General features: G+C 43.3%; 1 protein-coding gene across 1 annotated transcript; it reads right to left on the bottom strand.

The window, feature by feature from the left end:
* Nucleotides 1-1412: 1412 nt before the first annotated feature.
* On the bottom strand, nucleotides 1413-13833 carry LOC108411400 (CD5 antigen-like). The gene is made up of 8 exons (XM_017682951.2): nucleotides 13721-13833; nucleotides 11642-11956; nucleotides 11216-11518; nucleotides 9739-10035; nucleotides 7592-7636; nucleotides 6228-6518; nucleotides 3101-3484; nucleotides 1413-3022 (listed from the first exon to the last, which is right to left on the bottom strand). Exons 1-8 carry the CDS (start codon nucleotides 13761-13763, stop codon nucleotides 2997-2999), a joined length of 1704 nt encoding a protein of 567 aa, XP_017538440.1. The 5' UTR covers nucleotides 13764-13833; the 3' UTR covers nucleotides 1413-2996.
* Nucleotides 13834-17961: the final 4128 nt, after the last annotated feature.

Here is a 17961-nt window from a genome sequence, read left to right on the forward strand (position 1 = left end):
GTTGTATTTATTAGGCTGTAGCTCAGTGGCTAGGCTAGCAGTCAGGATTGGTCAACACCTTTAGGGATTCCTAATGGTTGTAAAATGTGTCCAAGTAATGCTTGCTGAGTACTGTAGCCAGATAACATTACCCATGAAACTGGCAGACAAGATGCTGCGCTAAGAACACTGCGTAACAGGCACTTTATTTCTTTATTTGAATTACAGTTGTTTACCTTCTATGAAACATGCCATAGAAATAACCCCAGGTTATATTAATCATGTGCGGACTGAAAAACGTGTCTGACATTCTATGGAAAAGGAGTTTGAGTATGTAGACACTTAAAGAAGTGTCTACTTGTGTTGTCTATGGTAAACATAAATAGTTAGTTTAATGGTTGTTCAGGGAGATTCACTTGAAAGAGGCCCTGAATATTCTGTTGTAACTCTGATTAGGATGAAACAATCTGAACCAAACCAAATACGCTAGATACCTTGACCTACGTGTAATCGATTGCATTCACATATGCCATGCTGGAAGTGATCTCCATTGTCTGTCAGACACATGAAGGGGTACAGGGTCTTCTTTGCACCTGGAAGTTGCAAACAGAGATTAAACATCGTAAAGGCTGTCCGGCGCCCACCTCGTGGCTCCGATGCAGGGGCATCCCAGCTTGTTTGAGGCTCCATATATTGAGGAGCTCATTGCCCATTGTTTGGGTCAGATTGCTTCATCCCAGCGAGAGTTATTACAGAATATTTGGGGCCTCTTTCAAGTGAATCTACATTAAACGGTAAAACAGGAAGGTTTTTGCTGAGAAGCTATGAATTCTTCACCTTACGATGTTATTGACCCACTGCATTCACTTAAGACAGCAAGATAGATGAATAGGGTAAATGGAGTGATGGCTAAATGAAATGCTTTTAAATGTTTTTTACGTTACAGGCGCCCTGTCGTAAACTTGAAACATCTCATTTCCCCATGAAACACCAATCTTCTCTGAGTAGCACTTCAGTGTAAGCTAGTGCTTTAATTGCACTTTTGGTAACTACAAGATGAATCAGATAACACGGATTTTATTGCCGTTTGTTGGCCACATTGTTATTGCACAAATATTTATTGAAGTGAGGACACACTTGACTGGGGCACTCCTCTCTGTACTTGCATTTGGGAAACACCCCATGTGGTCCAAGCCAAAAGGAACTGTGATGTTTGCAATATAAGGGGGGGAAAACCCACAAGAGGACAGGATATGCAAAAAATCTCAATGCCAAACTATTACATACAGCACAAAGCACAGTGGCTGAGCACCAGCGAACTGAGTCTAGACTAAACGGAGTCTCTGTCACTTTACGCTACAAATTATGCTCGGTCTACAAGGATTAAATGACTGATGTTCAACCCAACTTATCAAGACACTGAGGTGGTCCAATTTGTTTACAAATGCTTTATTTCATAATGAAGTTGTTATACATGTTTAGTTTAGCTTTTACAACTAAAAGGAAACATACAAAATGGAAAATCAGCCAATGAGCCAAAACATTACAACCACTCACAAATGATGTTGACAGTCTTGTAAGAGTGGCACCTTTCAAGGTCTGGGATATATTAGACTGTAAGTGGTATAACATGCAGAACAGATGGTTCTAATAGTTGATTTATTGCACATGGGAGAAAGTCCAAAGTGTCTCCAACAGGCAGACAAGTGTCAGAACCGGACCTTGGAGTGATGGAATAAGGTCACCTCAATCCTGTTTCCTTTTACATCACATGGATGGTCTGGTACATTGGGGGCAGTCGTAGGCTGGAGATTAGGAAACCAGTCTTGGGACTGGAAGGTCAATCCTCTGAGCTGACAGTACCTGACTCAAGTACCCTTGAGCAAGGTTCCTAATCCCCAACTGCTCCCCGGGCGCTGCGGATAGGGATACCCACCACTCTGGGCAAGTGTGCTCGCTGCTCCCTAGTGTGTGCATTCATTAGTGTGTGTGTGTGTGGTGTTTCACTGCATGGATGGGTTAAATGGGGAGATGAAATTTCCCTGTTATGGGACTAATACGGGTAGCTTAACATGTGTGCTGTTTACCTGGAGAAGTGATGGTACCAGGATACACTGTGGAAAAAAAGACAAGCCAGTGGAGGGAATGTGATGCTCTGGCCCACATTCTGCTGGGAAGTTGTAGGTCTGGGCATTTATGTGGACATTAAATTTGACACCTGCCACCTGTCTAAACATCGTTGCAGACCAGGTACACTACTTCATGGTGATGATATTCCCCAATGATGGTGGCAGGATAGTGCACACTGCCACACTGCACACATTGTTCAGGAACAGTTTGAGGAACATGAAGGGTTCAAGATGTTGTCCTGGCCTACAAATTCCCCGGACCTCAATCTGATTGCGCATCTGTTCATACAAGAAGTCTGATTGTCAGTAGTTCCACCTCACAACTTGGACTTAAAGGATCTGCTGCTAATGTCTTGATAGCAGATACCCTGCAGCACCTTCAAAAGATCTTGTAGAGTCCATGCCTTGGCAGGTAAAGGCTGCTTTTGTGGCATGCGCCAAGCCAACAGCATATAAGGCAGGTGATCATAATGTTTTGGCTCCTCTGTGAGGAGGTATGCACTTGAATATGTATATGTAAGTTGGAGTATTAAACAGACTGGATTTCAATGTGCTGATAAACATTCCAGAATTAAGATCCATATTAACATTTAATAAAGGTCTGTATAATCTTTGAATACACATTGAGTATTTGAGTAGAAGCATTTCGCTGCTAACAGAACAAAACCTTGCATATTCATTTTCGTTTTTCAGTTTGACATATTTTGAAAAAGCGTGTTACTCTTTACATTGCATGTAATTTCATGACGAATGGACCAAAATAAACAGCCCAAAATTACTTTTAAAAAAATTCTATAAAAGCCTTTCTCTTAATCCAAGCTCTTCTGCAGGCACTCTCTACTGCTCCTCAGCATTTGGCTGCTGGAAGTTCTTCTCTGTGCCCTCCGACTAGACTGCAGCTGCCCCATCTAAATCTGAAACAGGATAATATCTCCACTAAACAAAGACGCACGTGAACAGGACATAAAGCTACAATTTTAAAAGCAAATTACCTGTGACGATGAGGGAGAGAGGCTTACTCTCAGAGGAGAAATTATAGATGAAAGGCCCAGGAGACCAGCTATTAGAATACATCTGATCCACATCTTGAAATGCATCAGTCTGAAAGCTCACTTGGTTCTCATACACACAGCTGTAGTTCCCCTGGTGGGAATCAGCGGCAGTAGGAAAGAGGAAGGAGGCTGAGTGACTGACAGCTTCCTGGGAGTCACTTCTGCCGGTCCTGGGCAGTGTGAGGTGGAAGGATCCTCCTGGGTACTGCGGCTGAGTGGAGCAAGTAATGGTGAAGCTGTGGCCGTTGAAGACCTCTGGCCCCTGGAGGCTCCTAGACTCTCTTATCGGAGTGGAAACAGAGATGTTGGGCTGCAACAGGAACTCTGTGAATATGCAAAGAGGTGACAAAAGGGGTTTTAACCAGATACATAATAAAGCCTGGTTGTGATGTTTCCAGTGCCTGTATAAGGAGTCCCAGTTATATCCACCTTCAAATGCTACTGAACATTGGAGTTCTTGTCTTGAAGGTTGCTCAAACATCTCTTCATGCCATAATTACAAGGAGGAGCTTCAGAAACAAGTCCTGACTTTTCACTCACTTTTTATCATCTCATCTTGGTGAATGGATTCAGTGGTAAAGAATACTTTATTTATCTAAATGCAACTTAATTCTAGCACCCACTGATAAGAGATTTGAGCTTTGTTAAGGTGTTCATAACTGCTGGTTGCATTATGTGCATTTTTGGCTGAAAATAGCTACCAAACTAGATACAGTTAATGGTGTATTTACCGAAAAGGGCCATTTACCAGGCATCTAAATGTATGCAGACAAAGGTATTGGACACCCCTCCAAATGACTGAATTCAGGTGTTTGATGCTAACCCCCTCTTAACCAGTGGATAAAATTAAGCACAAAGCCTTGCAGTCTCAATAGACAAACAGTGGCAGTAGAATGGGTCATAATGATGAGCTCAATGACTTTGAACATGGCACTGTTATGACACCTCTGCCACCAGTTAGTCTGTGAAATTTCTGTCCTGCTAGATCTGCCCTAGACAACTGTAAGGTCTATTATTGTGAAATAAAAGCATCTAGGAGCAACAACAGCTTAGCAAAAAAGCTGTAGACCATGCAAACTCACAGGGTGGGGCCAGCGAGTGCTGAAACAGTGTCTAACCTCTGTTGAATCACTCATTAAATAGTTCCAAATTGAGTGGTGGGGCAGTGGTGTAAAGTATGCCGCCACTGGACTCTGGGGCAGTGGAAACGTATTCTGTGGAGTGATGAATCACACTTCTCTCTTTCAGTCTGATGGATGAGTGAATGCCACGAGAACACTACCTGCAAGACTGCATTGTGCCAGCTGTAAAGTTTGGTGGGGGAGGGATAATGATACGGGGTGGTTTTTCAGGGGTTGGCCTAGAATCCTTAGTTCCAGTGAAGGGAAACCTTAATGCTTTAGCATAACAATACATTTTGGACTATTGTACACTTCTAATTTGTGGGAACAGTTTGGTGAAGAACTTTTCTGTTCCAGCACAAAGCAAATCCATAAAGTCATGGCTGGGTGAGTTTGGTGTGGAAGAACTTGACTGGCCCACACAGAGCCCTGACCTCAACCCCATCAAACACCTTTGGGTTGAACTGGAATGGAGACTGGAATGGATGACTTTGCATTCTAGCAGTTTTCAGTTTTGCCCTTGCTTTAGGTCTGAGTTCCTGAATGTGTTATTATATGCCTGTATTAACCATGTCTGCCTGTGTACTGATCCCACTCTCACAATGATTTCTAGAAATGCCTAAGATAGACTTTCATCCAACGGTACTGCAATGTTTAAGACCAATGCAAATTATATGAAGTTCCATTGATTTGTCAGAGGTGGGAGCAAGTCACTAAGTTGCAAGTAACAAGGAAGTGTTCACACTCAAGTCCTGAGTCAAGTTTCATGTCAAGACAGTCGAGTCTTGATTCAAGTCATGTCTGATGTCATAGTTCTAATCTTCGAGTCCTAAACAAGTCAGCTTATTTAAGGCCATAACACTGAATAATGGTAACAGTACTGTAGCCTTTTAAGCAGGAGTGTGGCTGTGCATTCATGTTTTATTATTATTATTATTATTATTATTATTATTATTAACCTTCCAACTAAAATACAAATCCATGGTACACATATAACCATGACAGGCATACTGTATACACAAATTAGTACACTACACATGAAAGGAATTTTAAAAGTACCGCTGAGCTTAACTTCAAAAAAATAAAAGGTTTTTGTTTTTTTTTATGATTTTTGGGAACACTGGGTGTGCAGGAGTAAAGTAATAACTAGGTTTGCCACTTAAAAACAGCCACTACTTCAAATTGAATTTAGAGGACAACGGAAAGCAAAATGGCCAATCGGAACGGTTTACAGTAAAGACAGCAACATGGCGGTAAATGTCGAAGCTGCCTTTTTTGCCAGCAGCTTCTTATTTGAACTTTCCGTTCCATCTTAAATGGTATAACCAGCACCTAACTGCTGCACCGGTGGAATGGCAGATTCAAACACGAATCTGGCAAATAAGATTAAGTGACCCTTACTCATCCCACAGCGGGAAGTGAACCAGCGACGTTGCGGTCACAGGGCTGGTTCCCTAAACTCCAGCCCATGACTGCCCCAAAAGTCAACAAGCCAACTTCAGCCTCGCGGTGGATGTTTCACTTGTTGTACCTGCAGAAGCTGCTAAAATTGGTCGGTCAGAAAGAGTTGTGTGTATTTTGTTTTATCGTGAGGAATATGGTCATTTCATCCGGGACGTTTCCCCAGTAAGATGGAGTTTAATTCTCGATTCTTCCACTTTGCGTCTCGAGTCTTTCCAAGTAATGAGGCTCAAGTCCGAATTGAAGTCGGAGTCACTGGTGTTGAAGTCAAAGGCGAGTCCCAAGTCTTTGTTTTCTCGAGTCTAAAGTCATCAAATTTGTGTCATATGACTCGAGTCCACTCCTCTATTGATTGCTGTGTCTCATAGCGCACTTTAGGTCTCGTAGAGGAAGACTACACAGAGTTTTCAAGACAACTGATTTAGTTCCAACCACATTCTACCACAAGGCACTGCTCAAAAAAACTCTTTTTTTTGTTGAATTACCTGAACAGATCAATCCAGCAAGATATTCAATACGCCGAATTCTCATAGGACGGCATTTCTTCATTTTTCGATCACTACAGGAAATCAGAACACCCACTTCAGGTACATCTCCATCAGATTTTATCTTTGTAGCTGCCAGAGCAGAGCCACAGTCTAGCTGTCTGCACACCATAGCAGCCTTATCTATGTTCCAGACATCGGCTCCTACTTTTCTCCACTGTCCGTTATAAAACATCTCCACTCTCCCAGCACAGCGGCTGTTCCCTTCCACCAGTCTCATTTCATCAGGTTCTGAAAAAGAAAGCATCACTTGCTGTATTTAAATCATCAGCACTCACAAATCCAGATGTTTTACAAGAGTCTTTTAAAAACATCCTCTCTGAGTCAGAGTCATGTACAAACCCATTTCGGAAAAATTAAATAAAAACAAAATGATGTGCAGATCACTTAAATGCAATATTTCATTGAAAATGCTTCAACAACAAATTGAAAATGAGATGTTGTTTTTTGAAAAATATATGCCCATTTCGAGTTTGACTGTAGCAAAAAAGTTGGGACGTGGGCATGTAATATGAGCAGAATGTGGTTTGACATCATCCATTCCATCCATCCATCCATTTTCCAAGACGCTTCTCCGTCAGGGTCGCAGGGGGGTGCTGGAGCCTATCCCAGCGGTCATCGGGTGGAAGGCAGGACCCACCGTGGACAGGTTGCCAGTCCATTGCCGGGTAGACAGACAGACAGACAGACAGACAGACAGACAGACAGACACTCACACCCAGGGGCAAGGAAACCCATGCAGACACGTGGAGAACATGCAAACTTCACACAGAGAGGACCTTGACATCATCTTGCTGAAATAATCAAGTCCTTCCCTGAAAAAGACGTCGTCTGGATGGCAGCATATGTTGCTCCAAAACATGTATACCATTCAGCTTTAAAGGTGCCTTCACAGATGTGCACATCACCCATGCCATGTGCACTAATGCCCCCCAAACCATCATGAATACTGGCTTTTAAACTGCGCACTGATAACAAGCTGAATGGCCTTTAGCCTGGAGGACACAGTGTCCATGATGTCCCAAAAGAATTTCAAATGTTGATTCATCAGGCCACAGGACACGTTTACACTTCCCCTCAGTCCATTTTAAATGAGCTCAGGCCCAGAGAAGGTGCCAGTGTTTCTGGATCCTGTTTATTTATAATTTCTTCTTTGCATTTTAGAGTGGCATTAAATTCACTTTCAAATATATTTCAAAAAGCAAAATTTCTCAGTTTCAACATTTGATGTTGTCTTTGAAGCATTTTCAATGATGCCATTTAAGTGTCCCAACTTTTTGGAAATAGGGCTGTATAATTCCTACCTGAACAGCTGAGACCCACAGCTCCATCTGCAAGCTTCACAGAGTCTGAAAGAATAGAGAGCAATTCAGATTATGTAATACGCATGGAATATATGGAAAGGATCACTTTATCTCTCCACTATCAAAAATTACAATTCTGTATCAACTAAACATACACTATATTGCCAAAAGTATTCGCTCGTCTGGCTTCACACACACATGAACTTGAGTTGCATCCCATTCTTAATCCATACGGTTTAATATGATGTCGGCCCACCCTTTGCAGCTATAACAGCTTCAACTTTTCTGGGAAGGATTTCCACAAGGGTTAGGAGTGTGTTTGTGGGAATTTTTGACCGCTCTTCCAGAAGTGCAGTGAGGTCAGTCACTGATGTTGGATGAGAAGGCCTGGCTCAGAGTCTTCTCTCTAATTCATCCCAAAGGTTCTCTATCGGGGTTGAGGTCAGGACTCTGTGCAGGTCAGTCAAGTTCTTCCACACCAAACAGGCTTATCCATGTCTTTATGGACCTGCTTTATGCACAGTCATGTTGGATCAGGAAGGGGCCATCCCCAAACTGTTCCCACAAAGTTGGGAGCCTGAAATTGTCAAATCTCTTGGTGCTGAAGCTTTTAGAATTCCTTTCACTGGAACTAAGGGACCGAGCCCAACTCCTGAAAAACAACCCCACACCATGATCCCCCCTCCACCAAACTTTACACTTGGCACAATACAGTTAGACAAGTACCGTCTCCTGGCAACCGCCAAACCCGGACTCGTCCATCGGATTGCCAGACGGAGAAGTGTGATTTGGTCATTCCAGAGAACACATCTCCACTGCTCTAGAGTCCAGTGGCGGCTCTTTACACCACTGCATTCTATGCTTTGCTATGATGCAGCTGCTCAGCCATGGAAACCCATTCCATGAAGCTCTCTACACTGTTCTTGAGCTGATCTGAAGTCCACATGAAGTTTGGAGGTCTGTAGTGATTGACTCTGCAGAAAGTTGGTGACCTCTGTCCACTATGCCCCTCAGCACCCGCTGACCGCTCTGTCATTTTACGTGGCCAAGAACTTCGTGGCTGAGCTGCTGTCATTCCGAATCACTTCTACTTTGTTATAATCCCACTGACAGTTGACTGTGGAATATTTAGTAGTGAGGAAATTTCATGACTGCACTTGTTGCACAGGTGGCATCCGATCACGGTACCATGCTGGAATTCACAGACCAGAGCCATTTTCCACTGGACTATGAAGAGGACCATGAGAAGCGAAGCAGAACCCCCTTCTGTTGGTGTACAAAAAATGCCAGAAACCTTAAAGGTGGAGATTGGCTTGCCGTTTCTATGGTGCAATATTCTCTGCTCTAGCTGAAGGATCATGTTGAATGGTGGTGAGATCATGCTTTGGGAAGAACACAAGTGTGCAGTCGATTTCTCCGGTGTCGGGTTGTCTACCATGAGCTCCCTAGTTAGTATTTCTGAACCTCTTTTTGCTTAAAACAAAAAGGAAAAAACTATAGCAGTCTGGAAAGGCCATGAGGTGTTGCTATAATTTGTCGACAACTAACTCGTTATCTCAAGATGACAATTCAGAAAATTATAGCAAGACCTTTTAGCACCTTTTATAGCAATTATAGCAACAATTATTCCTGATAATTAACTCATTATCTCAAGATAACAAATTTATTCTGAGAAGATAATTAACTTGTTATCTCAAGATAACAATCCAGAAAACTATAGCAACATCTCATGGCCTCTATGGACTTCTATAGTTTTTTCCTTTTTCTGAATTAGCTTGTTATCTGAAGACAACTTTGTTATCTTGAGATCACAAGATAACTCTATCTCAGGATAACAACTTCATTCTGAGTTCACAAGCTAATTAACTTGTTGGTTATCTAGCAATGTAGTGTATTAGAATAACGACACTGGGTACCTGTCTTAGCCCAAGAGGTGGTTGTATCCACGGTGTTCATTTAGATAGAAAAGCCTCAGAAAATGGTGCTTGTTCTCAAATATTGTTCCAGATTTAAAAGCAAATAGTTTTTCGTTCTGCTAATTCATAAACAGGTTTTGCTACGTGAGTCTTTAATCTAGGTTCTGTGCTTCCCACCAAACCCTCACCTTACAAATGTTTTTCAGACCTCATTTGTTATAGTTGAAATACCTGAACAGACGACTCCAACAGGATATCTGATCTTCGAGCTGTACAACATTGTGCATTCTTTCACTGCAGACTCGGATCCTTTACAGGCGATATGGAAACCCCATTCGGTCTCGTCTCCTCCAGATACACTCATTGGAGATTTAACAGCAGAACCACAGCCCAGCTGTCTGCACACCACAGCAGCCTCTTTCAAGGACCATCTGTCTGCAGTCACTCCCCTCCATTCTCCACCATGAAGCATCTCCAGCGTCCCAGCACAGCGACCGCTCCCACCCACCAGTCTCACATCGTCAGGTCCTGAAGAGAGTGGAGAGAACATCCATCACTGTAGTATCGGCAATACCTTTCCCAGAGGAAAAGCTCCTAAAATCAAGCATATTTACAACTACAGTCTCTTGGACAGTGTTGTGAATAACTGACCATTGTATCAAAGGTGTTCTTTCAGCAACTGTTGTGAGGTTGAACTTACACAAGCAGGGATGCAGGAAATGGGGGTGCTGATGGGTCTGCAGCACCCCCTGGTTTCAGGATTGCAACTGTTAAAAATAATAAGGCCTTCTCACAAAACGTTTGAGTAAAGTATAGACCCATCTGAGGTTCAAAGAGGAAAGTCTATCCAGAGTACCAGGCCAGTTCTGAGCCCCAAAGTAGCCTAATATTGTTTTTTTTGTTTCTTTTTTTTTTTTATTACAATAATAATCTAACATAACAATAGAACTTTAGCAATTGTTATATCTGCACCATGAGACTATGGGCGTGACATCATGCCACAAATCAATAATCTAATTGGTCGCTGAGTTTGTCCAGAATAATAGAGCAGAGAGAAACTGTACACCAGCTGTTTGACACCAGCATGTATATTTTTGATGTACATTTGCATAAATAAATGAAGCAAAATGGAAAAAGACAAATCATTTGGCATGATGTCATCGGTCACATGCACCCCCAACTTAAAACATCTTCTCGTGTCCCTGTGTACCTGACTTTTCAATGAGGGATGCTTTATACTCTCATGCTGTGCATTTCCTTCTGCCAGAGATTCTTTAATCACAACTGCTGCACCATGTAAGGTGGAACGGGAAAACTCCAACAAGAAGCTGACAAATAAGAAGCTGACTTCAGCGCAGTAGTTTTAACGCTGATGTTAATTGTTGATAAGGAGATTTAGGCTATCAAAATATCCTACCTCAACGCAACTTCAATAAGGTACCACAACTCGTCAGAACAAGAAATGATGCACAGTAGCACGGGCAATATTAGTAATATGATGGCATCTTCTTAGCCTAACAATCAGCTGTTTCTCCTCAATTGCATGACCCAAAAACTACACCCTGTACCCTGGGACCTATCACACAATCTACCTTTATGTATTTTGTTATTTATGAGTTAGTTTGTCATTCGTTGGATGCGATTTTTTAACACTTATCCAAACTAGCAACGGCAGCTATGGATGGAAAGTGGATAGACCAATTCTTACCTGAACAGGTGAGATTCACAGCTTTGCCAGATGTGCAGTTGTGCTCTTTGTCTGAGGTACTACAGGTGAGGAGATGGTTCTCTGTGCCTTTACACTGGAATTCTTTGGTTCCAAATGGATGTTTCCCTTCTCCAAAGAGCGCCCCCTGTAGAGTCAGTGGAGTCCCACAGTCCAGCTCCCTACAGACTACCTCTGCATCCTGCCGGTCAAAGTCAGCCTCACATACTGAGGTCCAGGACTGATGGGACTTCACCTCCACTCTCCCAGAGCAGCGTCCAGCCCCATCCACGAGCCTCACAGAGTCTGAGAGGATACAGGCCGACAGAGAGCAAAAAGTGAGTTAAAATACTTTGTTTTTATTCTAATATATCGTATCAAGTCTCACACTGGAACATCAGTCCAAATCTGAGCCTGATAAACTCTCACCTGAGCAGCTGACGATAACGCTGATGTTGCGATAATCGGGGTGGATGGGTGAGCGGTATTTTTTGCACTCTGAAAGAGCTGACTCGTTGCCCTCACAGTCCAGGTCAATTACAGGTTGATCGCCATGCTTGTCTCTGAAATTGCTTCTAAATGTGGCGCTGATTACGTCTCCACAGTTAAGCTCTTTGCACAGCAACTCAACAGCCCTGTATTCAATGTAGTTACTGCTCAGTTTCCTCCATTCTTCTTCATGAAGGACTTCAGGTATCCCAGAGCAGAGACCATCACCGTCCACCAGTCTGACCTCAGACAGATCTGAATGAAGAAGAAACGCAAAGGAAGTTCTTTCATGAACTGTACAGCAGTGATCTCAAACTACCGGCCTAAAGAGCTTTATTCTGTTCATCACATTTACAATCTTTCCTTAAATCAGGCCCACAAATCATTACATTTTTTTTTCTGCCTGAATATTTACATCTGAAGAGTAGAGTTGCTTCACCCACTAGACGTCAAGACACTGGTTACCCAACACAAGCTCTATGAAATGATGATTACAATGTTCAAAGCAAAAATAGAGCCATAGAGCCATTCAACCAAGTTTTTAGGGGGACCCTGGTGGCCCTAAGCAACTGCTTATGTCTCCTGTTAGGAAGTTCCAGTGTTAGGTCAAATTGCTCTACCATGTCCTACAAGAACTCTGTACATAAAACTATAGGTAGAATATTTTTGGTCACCTAAATCACTTAATCAGTACAAGGCCTCTAGCATTAAAGCTATATCTAGGATATTCTGAATCACCCTATCAGAAAATACTGCCAGAAATGTGTAGATAGGTCTGACATGACCCCATCACCTGGGCCCTGCTGACCGCTGCGAGAGCTGGCGTGAAGGCCTGAATCTCGAATACTGCTGAGGGTCACAAGTGAGGGCGGGAGGAGGACATCAGCCACCTGGGTGGAATGTAAGGCAAATTAAAGTGACCTTGCTGTAGGGACTGGAGGTGACACCCAGGAGGCGGGGCCCGGGATTCACGGGCCATCCCCCCGTCAGTCACGGTTCTTCTCCTCCCTCCATCACTTGTAGCTCTCAATGGTGTTCAGGATTCAGGCACTGCCTTCCTGCCGGCTCTCGTGGCTGTCATTGGGGTCCGGGGGATGGGTTCATAGCACAGTAGGATATGTTGAAAGCTTTAGTTTCTGTATCAGAAGAATTTACTGATATTAAAACTATGTAGGTTATTTTGAAAGCCCAAATCACCTTAACAGGGGGTGAGTAGTAATATGAACATACAACTGTACAATAGACAAAAGGCTGAAACACAATACAACGCTATAGCAATAATGTGCACACTCAGCCCTGGCACTGCGCTAGAGAATCATACAGCTGACATGAGGATATACCCTCCTCTACTCTCTGACGTGAGGATGCAAGAAACTTTCACCCAGAGATACAAAGGAAGAGCACATATTGGAAGGACTCCAGCGTGACAGGAATTTCACAATTTTTCATATTTTACAAAGTTAATCCAACAATCCAATGTTTTTCACTCCTAAGCACTTTGTCTTTGTATTTAAAATATCACAGTTGGTAAGTCATTTTACATTTACATCTATGGTATATTGGCAGACGCTCTTATCCAGAGCAACTTACAATTTGATTATTGTTACACTGGTAGGCGAAGGCGGTGTTAGGAGTCTTGCCCAAGGACCCTTATTGGTATAGTGTAGGGTGTTTGCCCAGGTGGGGATTGAATCCCAGTCTACAGCGTAGAAGGCAGAGGTGTTACCCACAAAACTCTTAAAAGTTAAGCCGAAAGTTAACAGTTAGCAACCAACAAAGGTAAGAGTGAATCTCAAAATGGGTTGACATGGTGCGGTCAGATCCATAGCCTCTAGTTCTTATTCACAGTCCTGCCAGTATTGCGTGAAATATGCCATTAATGATGTATTGAAGTCTTTTAGTTCCTGAAAAACCACAGCAGAGCATAGCTAGTGTTAGTTCATTTCAACTCTTACTTCTTTTGTTATCTTCTAAGACACTTCGTCTATGTTAAACCAGTCCACCCAGCTCCTGTCCTACCTGCAGTGGAGCAGATGATCATCAGTATCACAGCAGTTAACATGGTTGTCCACCGTTGTCTTGCAGTCTGTCTTTCTACATGCAGTTCTTCAGTATTTCAGAAAGGGTATTATGTAATCTTGCCTTGTGCAACAGGAGAACATCACTAAAGTCATGTACACAGGTTCACAGAGTCCAGTGTGTGGGTCACTGTGTAGAACTCTAAGCTAAAATCTATAACTCAGATAAGCTGGAATGCAAACAGACGATTTGGCTCTGCAACCACATAGCAAAGCCTCTCATGCCTGTCCAGCCTGCACCACTGGCTGCCAGCAGAGGGCGACGGCAGCAAGATGCCATAACTTCAGGGAACTTCAATTCCCAGAAGCCTTGGCTGATTAGGTCCAACTCGACACACCTGTGGACTCCTCTACTTAAGGCTGTGGCAAACAGTAGCACTTTGTCACACCTTTGTAGAGGGGTGACCGGTACGGTACGGTACTTAGTGTCTGAAAAGAGACAAGGGCTGAGAAAAGAAACTGCCACACAGTTGAAAAGAAAAGAGGGCTGAGAAAAGAAATTGCCCCACAATTAAAAGAAAAGAGGGCTGAGAAAAGAAACTGCCCCCCCCCCCCAAAGTCTTGAGCTATAAACGGCTCTAGGAAATGGAAAAGGTTTTTGCTCCACTAAAAGGAAACAGCTGAAAGAAAGTCTACCCTCCCTTCATTCCTACAGAGGAGGTGTATTTAGTTTCCTTTCTTTTTCTCCTTTCTTGTTCAGCTTTTGTTCAAGCTCGTTTCAGTGTCTCCTCTGTTTTGACATTCCCTGCCTCTTCATTTCCCCTTCCTTGAGTTGTTTTACCTGTTGTCATCTGTGCATCCCAGTGGAGCAGCAGTAACGCCACGGACCGCCGATCACCACAGCTGCGGTTCGAGCCTGGCTCTGGGTCACCTCAATCGCAACGTCCCAAACGAGCACTCCACTGCCCCAGTCATTTAATCTTCTTTCTCTCTGATTTTCATTTCTGCACTTGGGTCTGCCTCCCCGCCGCCCCGTAACACTATCTGTAAACATGCTGACTCTCATCCTACGCTGGTTCCACGGCATTTCTTTAGAGTGAACTTCAGTTTTCAGATACTAGAAAAATCCACCACTCATTATTTACCTTGAAAGTGGGAGAAACAAACTGCTTTTGGGTGGGTTTTTGGGGGTGTGCTGTATTGAAACATTCATTTAATTAATTTTTTTGCCAGCTGATGAATGCAGATGGCTAACATTACTGTTAGGAATGAAACCAAAGGGTTACTCATACTTCTGCCACTGTAGTAGCACTCAACAGACCGAAATGACTCGACCGATGAGGAGGACAAGAAGCTCAAAGCTAAAGTTAGCAATGCTTCTGGCTATCTAGATAACGTCTCACTTCGGCTCCTATTTTCTGGCTGAAAGTTTAAAAACTTTAGCGCCTAATTTTGTTTGAATACAGACAGAATCACCTGAATTCCTAAATTTGTTTGAAAATGAAGGCAAGAGTTACAATAATGCTAGCTTTGGTTGTATTTATCAGCCTGTAGCTCAGTGGCTAGGTTAGATGTAAGCAAGCTGCAAAATAAAAGGAGTCCTGGGGGGTCCAGGACCTGCTAATAAATCTCTAGGACCCCCTGAATGTCTCAAACATATGTGACCCTGTCTGTTTGGGATAGTTGATGCTCAATGACAAATTCCATAACATGCTACATAACACAGGCACTCTGTCTGAACTGCTTAGACTTCCCTAGAACCAAAGCTATCCCAGACTAGCTTCATTAATATTGGCTGTATTTCTGTAAACATAATTCCAAGGTCAGATATTTCTCAAGTATCAGAAGTCAGTAGCCTACATACAACATTGAAGGAGACTGACCACTAAGGTACAAATAACTGCTCACTGAGCATTCATGGCTGCCCTTTCACCATTTTGTCATACTTTTCCAACATTTATCATGTCATCTAAAGAAACGGGGTCCCATGCTGTCATGATTGGCCCCTCCCAGTTCTCCATGTGCTTTTGTTTTGGTCTTGTCCATTTGTTTCTTCCCCATCCTGCCCCCTGGTTTCCAGGCCCTGACCCTGATTGTAACCACTTGTGTTAACCACCTGTGTCTTGTTCACCCTGTTGTATTTAAGCCCTGTGTTCATGTTAACGTTGCTCTTCTGGCCTCTGTGCGTTTTTCCTGTGTTCATGTTTGTCCCTCGTTCTCTGTGTTGGCTCATTGACCCTGACTCTGAATTTGCCCCAATCACGCTTCTCTTTGCGTATTCATCCGCCACATCGCTCCCCGGCGTTACACATGCATTCTTCACTGCAGTCCATGTACAATCTACAGTGCTTGGCTCTGAAAGTGACTCTGCTCAAAAACCGACAAATGATGAATGGGGGTTTGTAATTACACATAATGGACCTGTAACATGGGTGAACCTCACACGTACCAGGTAAGCGTGTCCAGCATTTTAGTCCAATCCGAACTTACCATGTCAGTTTGCGCCTACCTCATCGCTCCGACACCGGGGCTTCCCGGCTTGTTCGAAGCTCCATATGCTGAGCTTGTTGCATATTGTTTCGCTCAGATTGCTTCGTCCTAGTGAGAGTTCTGGGCCTCTTTCGAGTTAATCTCCTGGTATTAATCCTGCACAAATGGCCAAGTATGGAGGCACTTGAAGCGTTTAGCTGTGTTCTCTGTAGTGAACAAAGTCAGTACATACTGGCCTACGTCAAATGGACCACTCAGGTTAGTAATCCGTAAAAATAACAGGAGAAAGCCTCCCCTTGGAAAGATCACCCCACCTCAGTCATTTAGTTGCTGACGATTCTGGTATGTTGCTAATCAACTAATCCAGACAACGATTTGATTAGATTGTTGGCACTCATTGTTTAGCCATTTATTATAGTGAAACGTGCAAAGACAGCCTTGATTGGGGCACTTCTTTCTAAAAAATTTTTTTTTTATTTTGGGGGGAAAAACCCTTTTTACCTCCAGAGCAATGGCAAAAGAAGCTTATTTTTTTTCATTGGCAGGGGAAAATCCCACAGCAGGACAGGATATGCAACTCTTCTTGCCAAACTGTTATACACAGCAGAACGGACAACTGCTGAGTGCCAGCAAACTGATCGTGCATCAGATCTTTCTCTTGATGCTGCAAAAGTGCATCCACAAGGTTCAGATTACCGATGTGCAACCCAACTTGGACAACTCAGGCCAAGAAATTATTCCTTAAAGTATTTTATTTTAAAATAAAGTTGTCAACTTTGACACACAAATTTCAGAATACACTGATGAGCCAAAACTTTTGACCACTCACAATTGATGGTGGCTCTCAATAACAGTGGCATTGTTCAAGGTCTGGGATATATTGGCCAGTAAGCGAACAGCCGGTTCCTGTAGTCAATGTGTTGGATGCAGGAGAAATGGGAAGGTGTGAAAACTTGAGCGACTTTGACAAGGGACAAACTGATATGGTCAGACAGCATCTGTTAAAATGCAGTGCTTACCCCGTCTACCAACCAGAGTGCCTAGAATGGGCTTGTGAGCACAAGAAACTGGGCCTGAGAGCACTGAGGTCAAAGGAGTTGCGTGTTCTACATAGCAAGGATGGCCTGGTACATGCGTGCAATTTACCTGAGGATATGACGGCACTAAGATGCACTGTGGAAAGAAGGCTTGCCAGTGGAGGGAATGTGATTCTCTCGGTAATGTTCTGATGAGAAACCCTGGGTACAGGTATTCATGAGGACATGTCACCTGCCTAAACATTGTTGCAGACCAGGTATGCCCTGCCATGGTGATGTTATTCACTGATGGTGAGAGCTTCTTTCAGCAGGATCATGTACCCTGCTACACTGTACACATTGTGGAGGAACAGTGTGAGGAATATGAAGTCGGTGTTACCGCAGTGCTGAGACTGATCACCACCCAAATAGTACCTGCTCTGTGAGGGTCCATGGGGGTCCTGACCACTGAAGAACAGGGTATCAGAGAAACAGATGGACTACAGTCTGAAACTGTAGAACTACAAAGTGGAGCTGATCAAATGGACAGTGAGTGTAGAAACAAGGTGGTCATAGGTCATGCCTGATCAGTGTTTAGTGAAAGGACACTTGTTCCTAAGCCAAAATGTGAGCCAATGCCAAGATGGCCTCAAGGCCGTTGCCCGCTCTAGAGGCCCAAGGTCCCAAATTGGTCAAACTTTAACTCCCTTTCATAGAGTATCCACAGCCTTCCAGC

This window comes from Pygocentrus nattereri, chromosome 22, assembly GCF_015220715.1.
Source record: "Pygocentrus nattereri isolate fPygNat1 chromosome 22, fPygNat1.pri, whole genome shotgun sequence".
NCBI classification, from domain to species: domain Eukaryota; kingdom Metazoa; phylum Chordata; class Actinopteri; order Characiformes; family Serrasalmidae; genus Pygocentrus; species Pygocentrus nattereri.

Bases quoted from the DNA above. Each gene is read 5' to 3' on its own strand.
- LOC108411400 (XM_017682951.2), bottom strand. From the start codon at position 13,763: ATGTTAACTGCTGTGATACTGATGATCATCTGCTCCACTGCAG. The intron at 11,957-13,720 runs GTAGGACAGGAG...TTCTTCATTCAG, and splicing joins GATCATCTGCTCCACTGCAG to ATCTGTCTGAGGTCAGACTG. The intron at 3,023-3,100 runs GTAATTTGCTTT...ATCCTGTTTCAG, and splicing joins TCTCTCCCTCATCGTCACAG to ATTTAGATGGGGCAGCTGCA.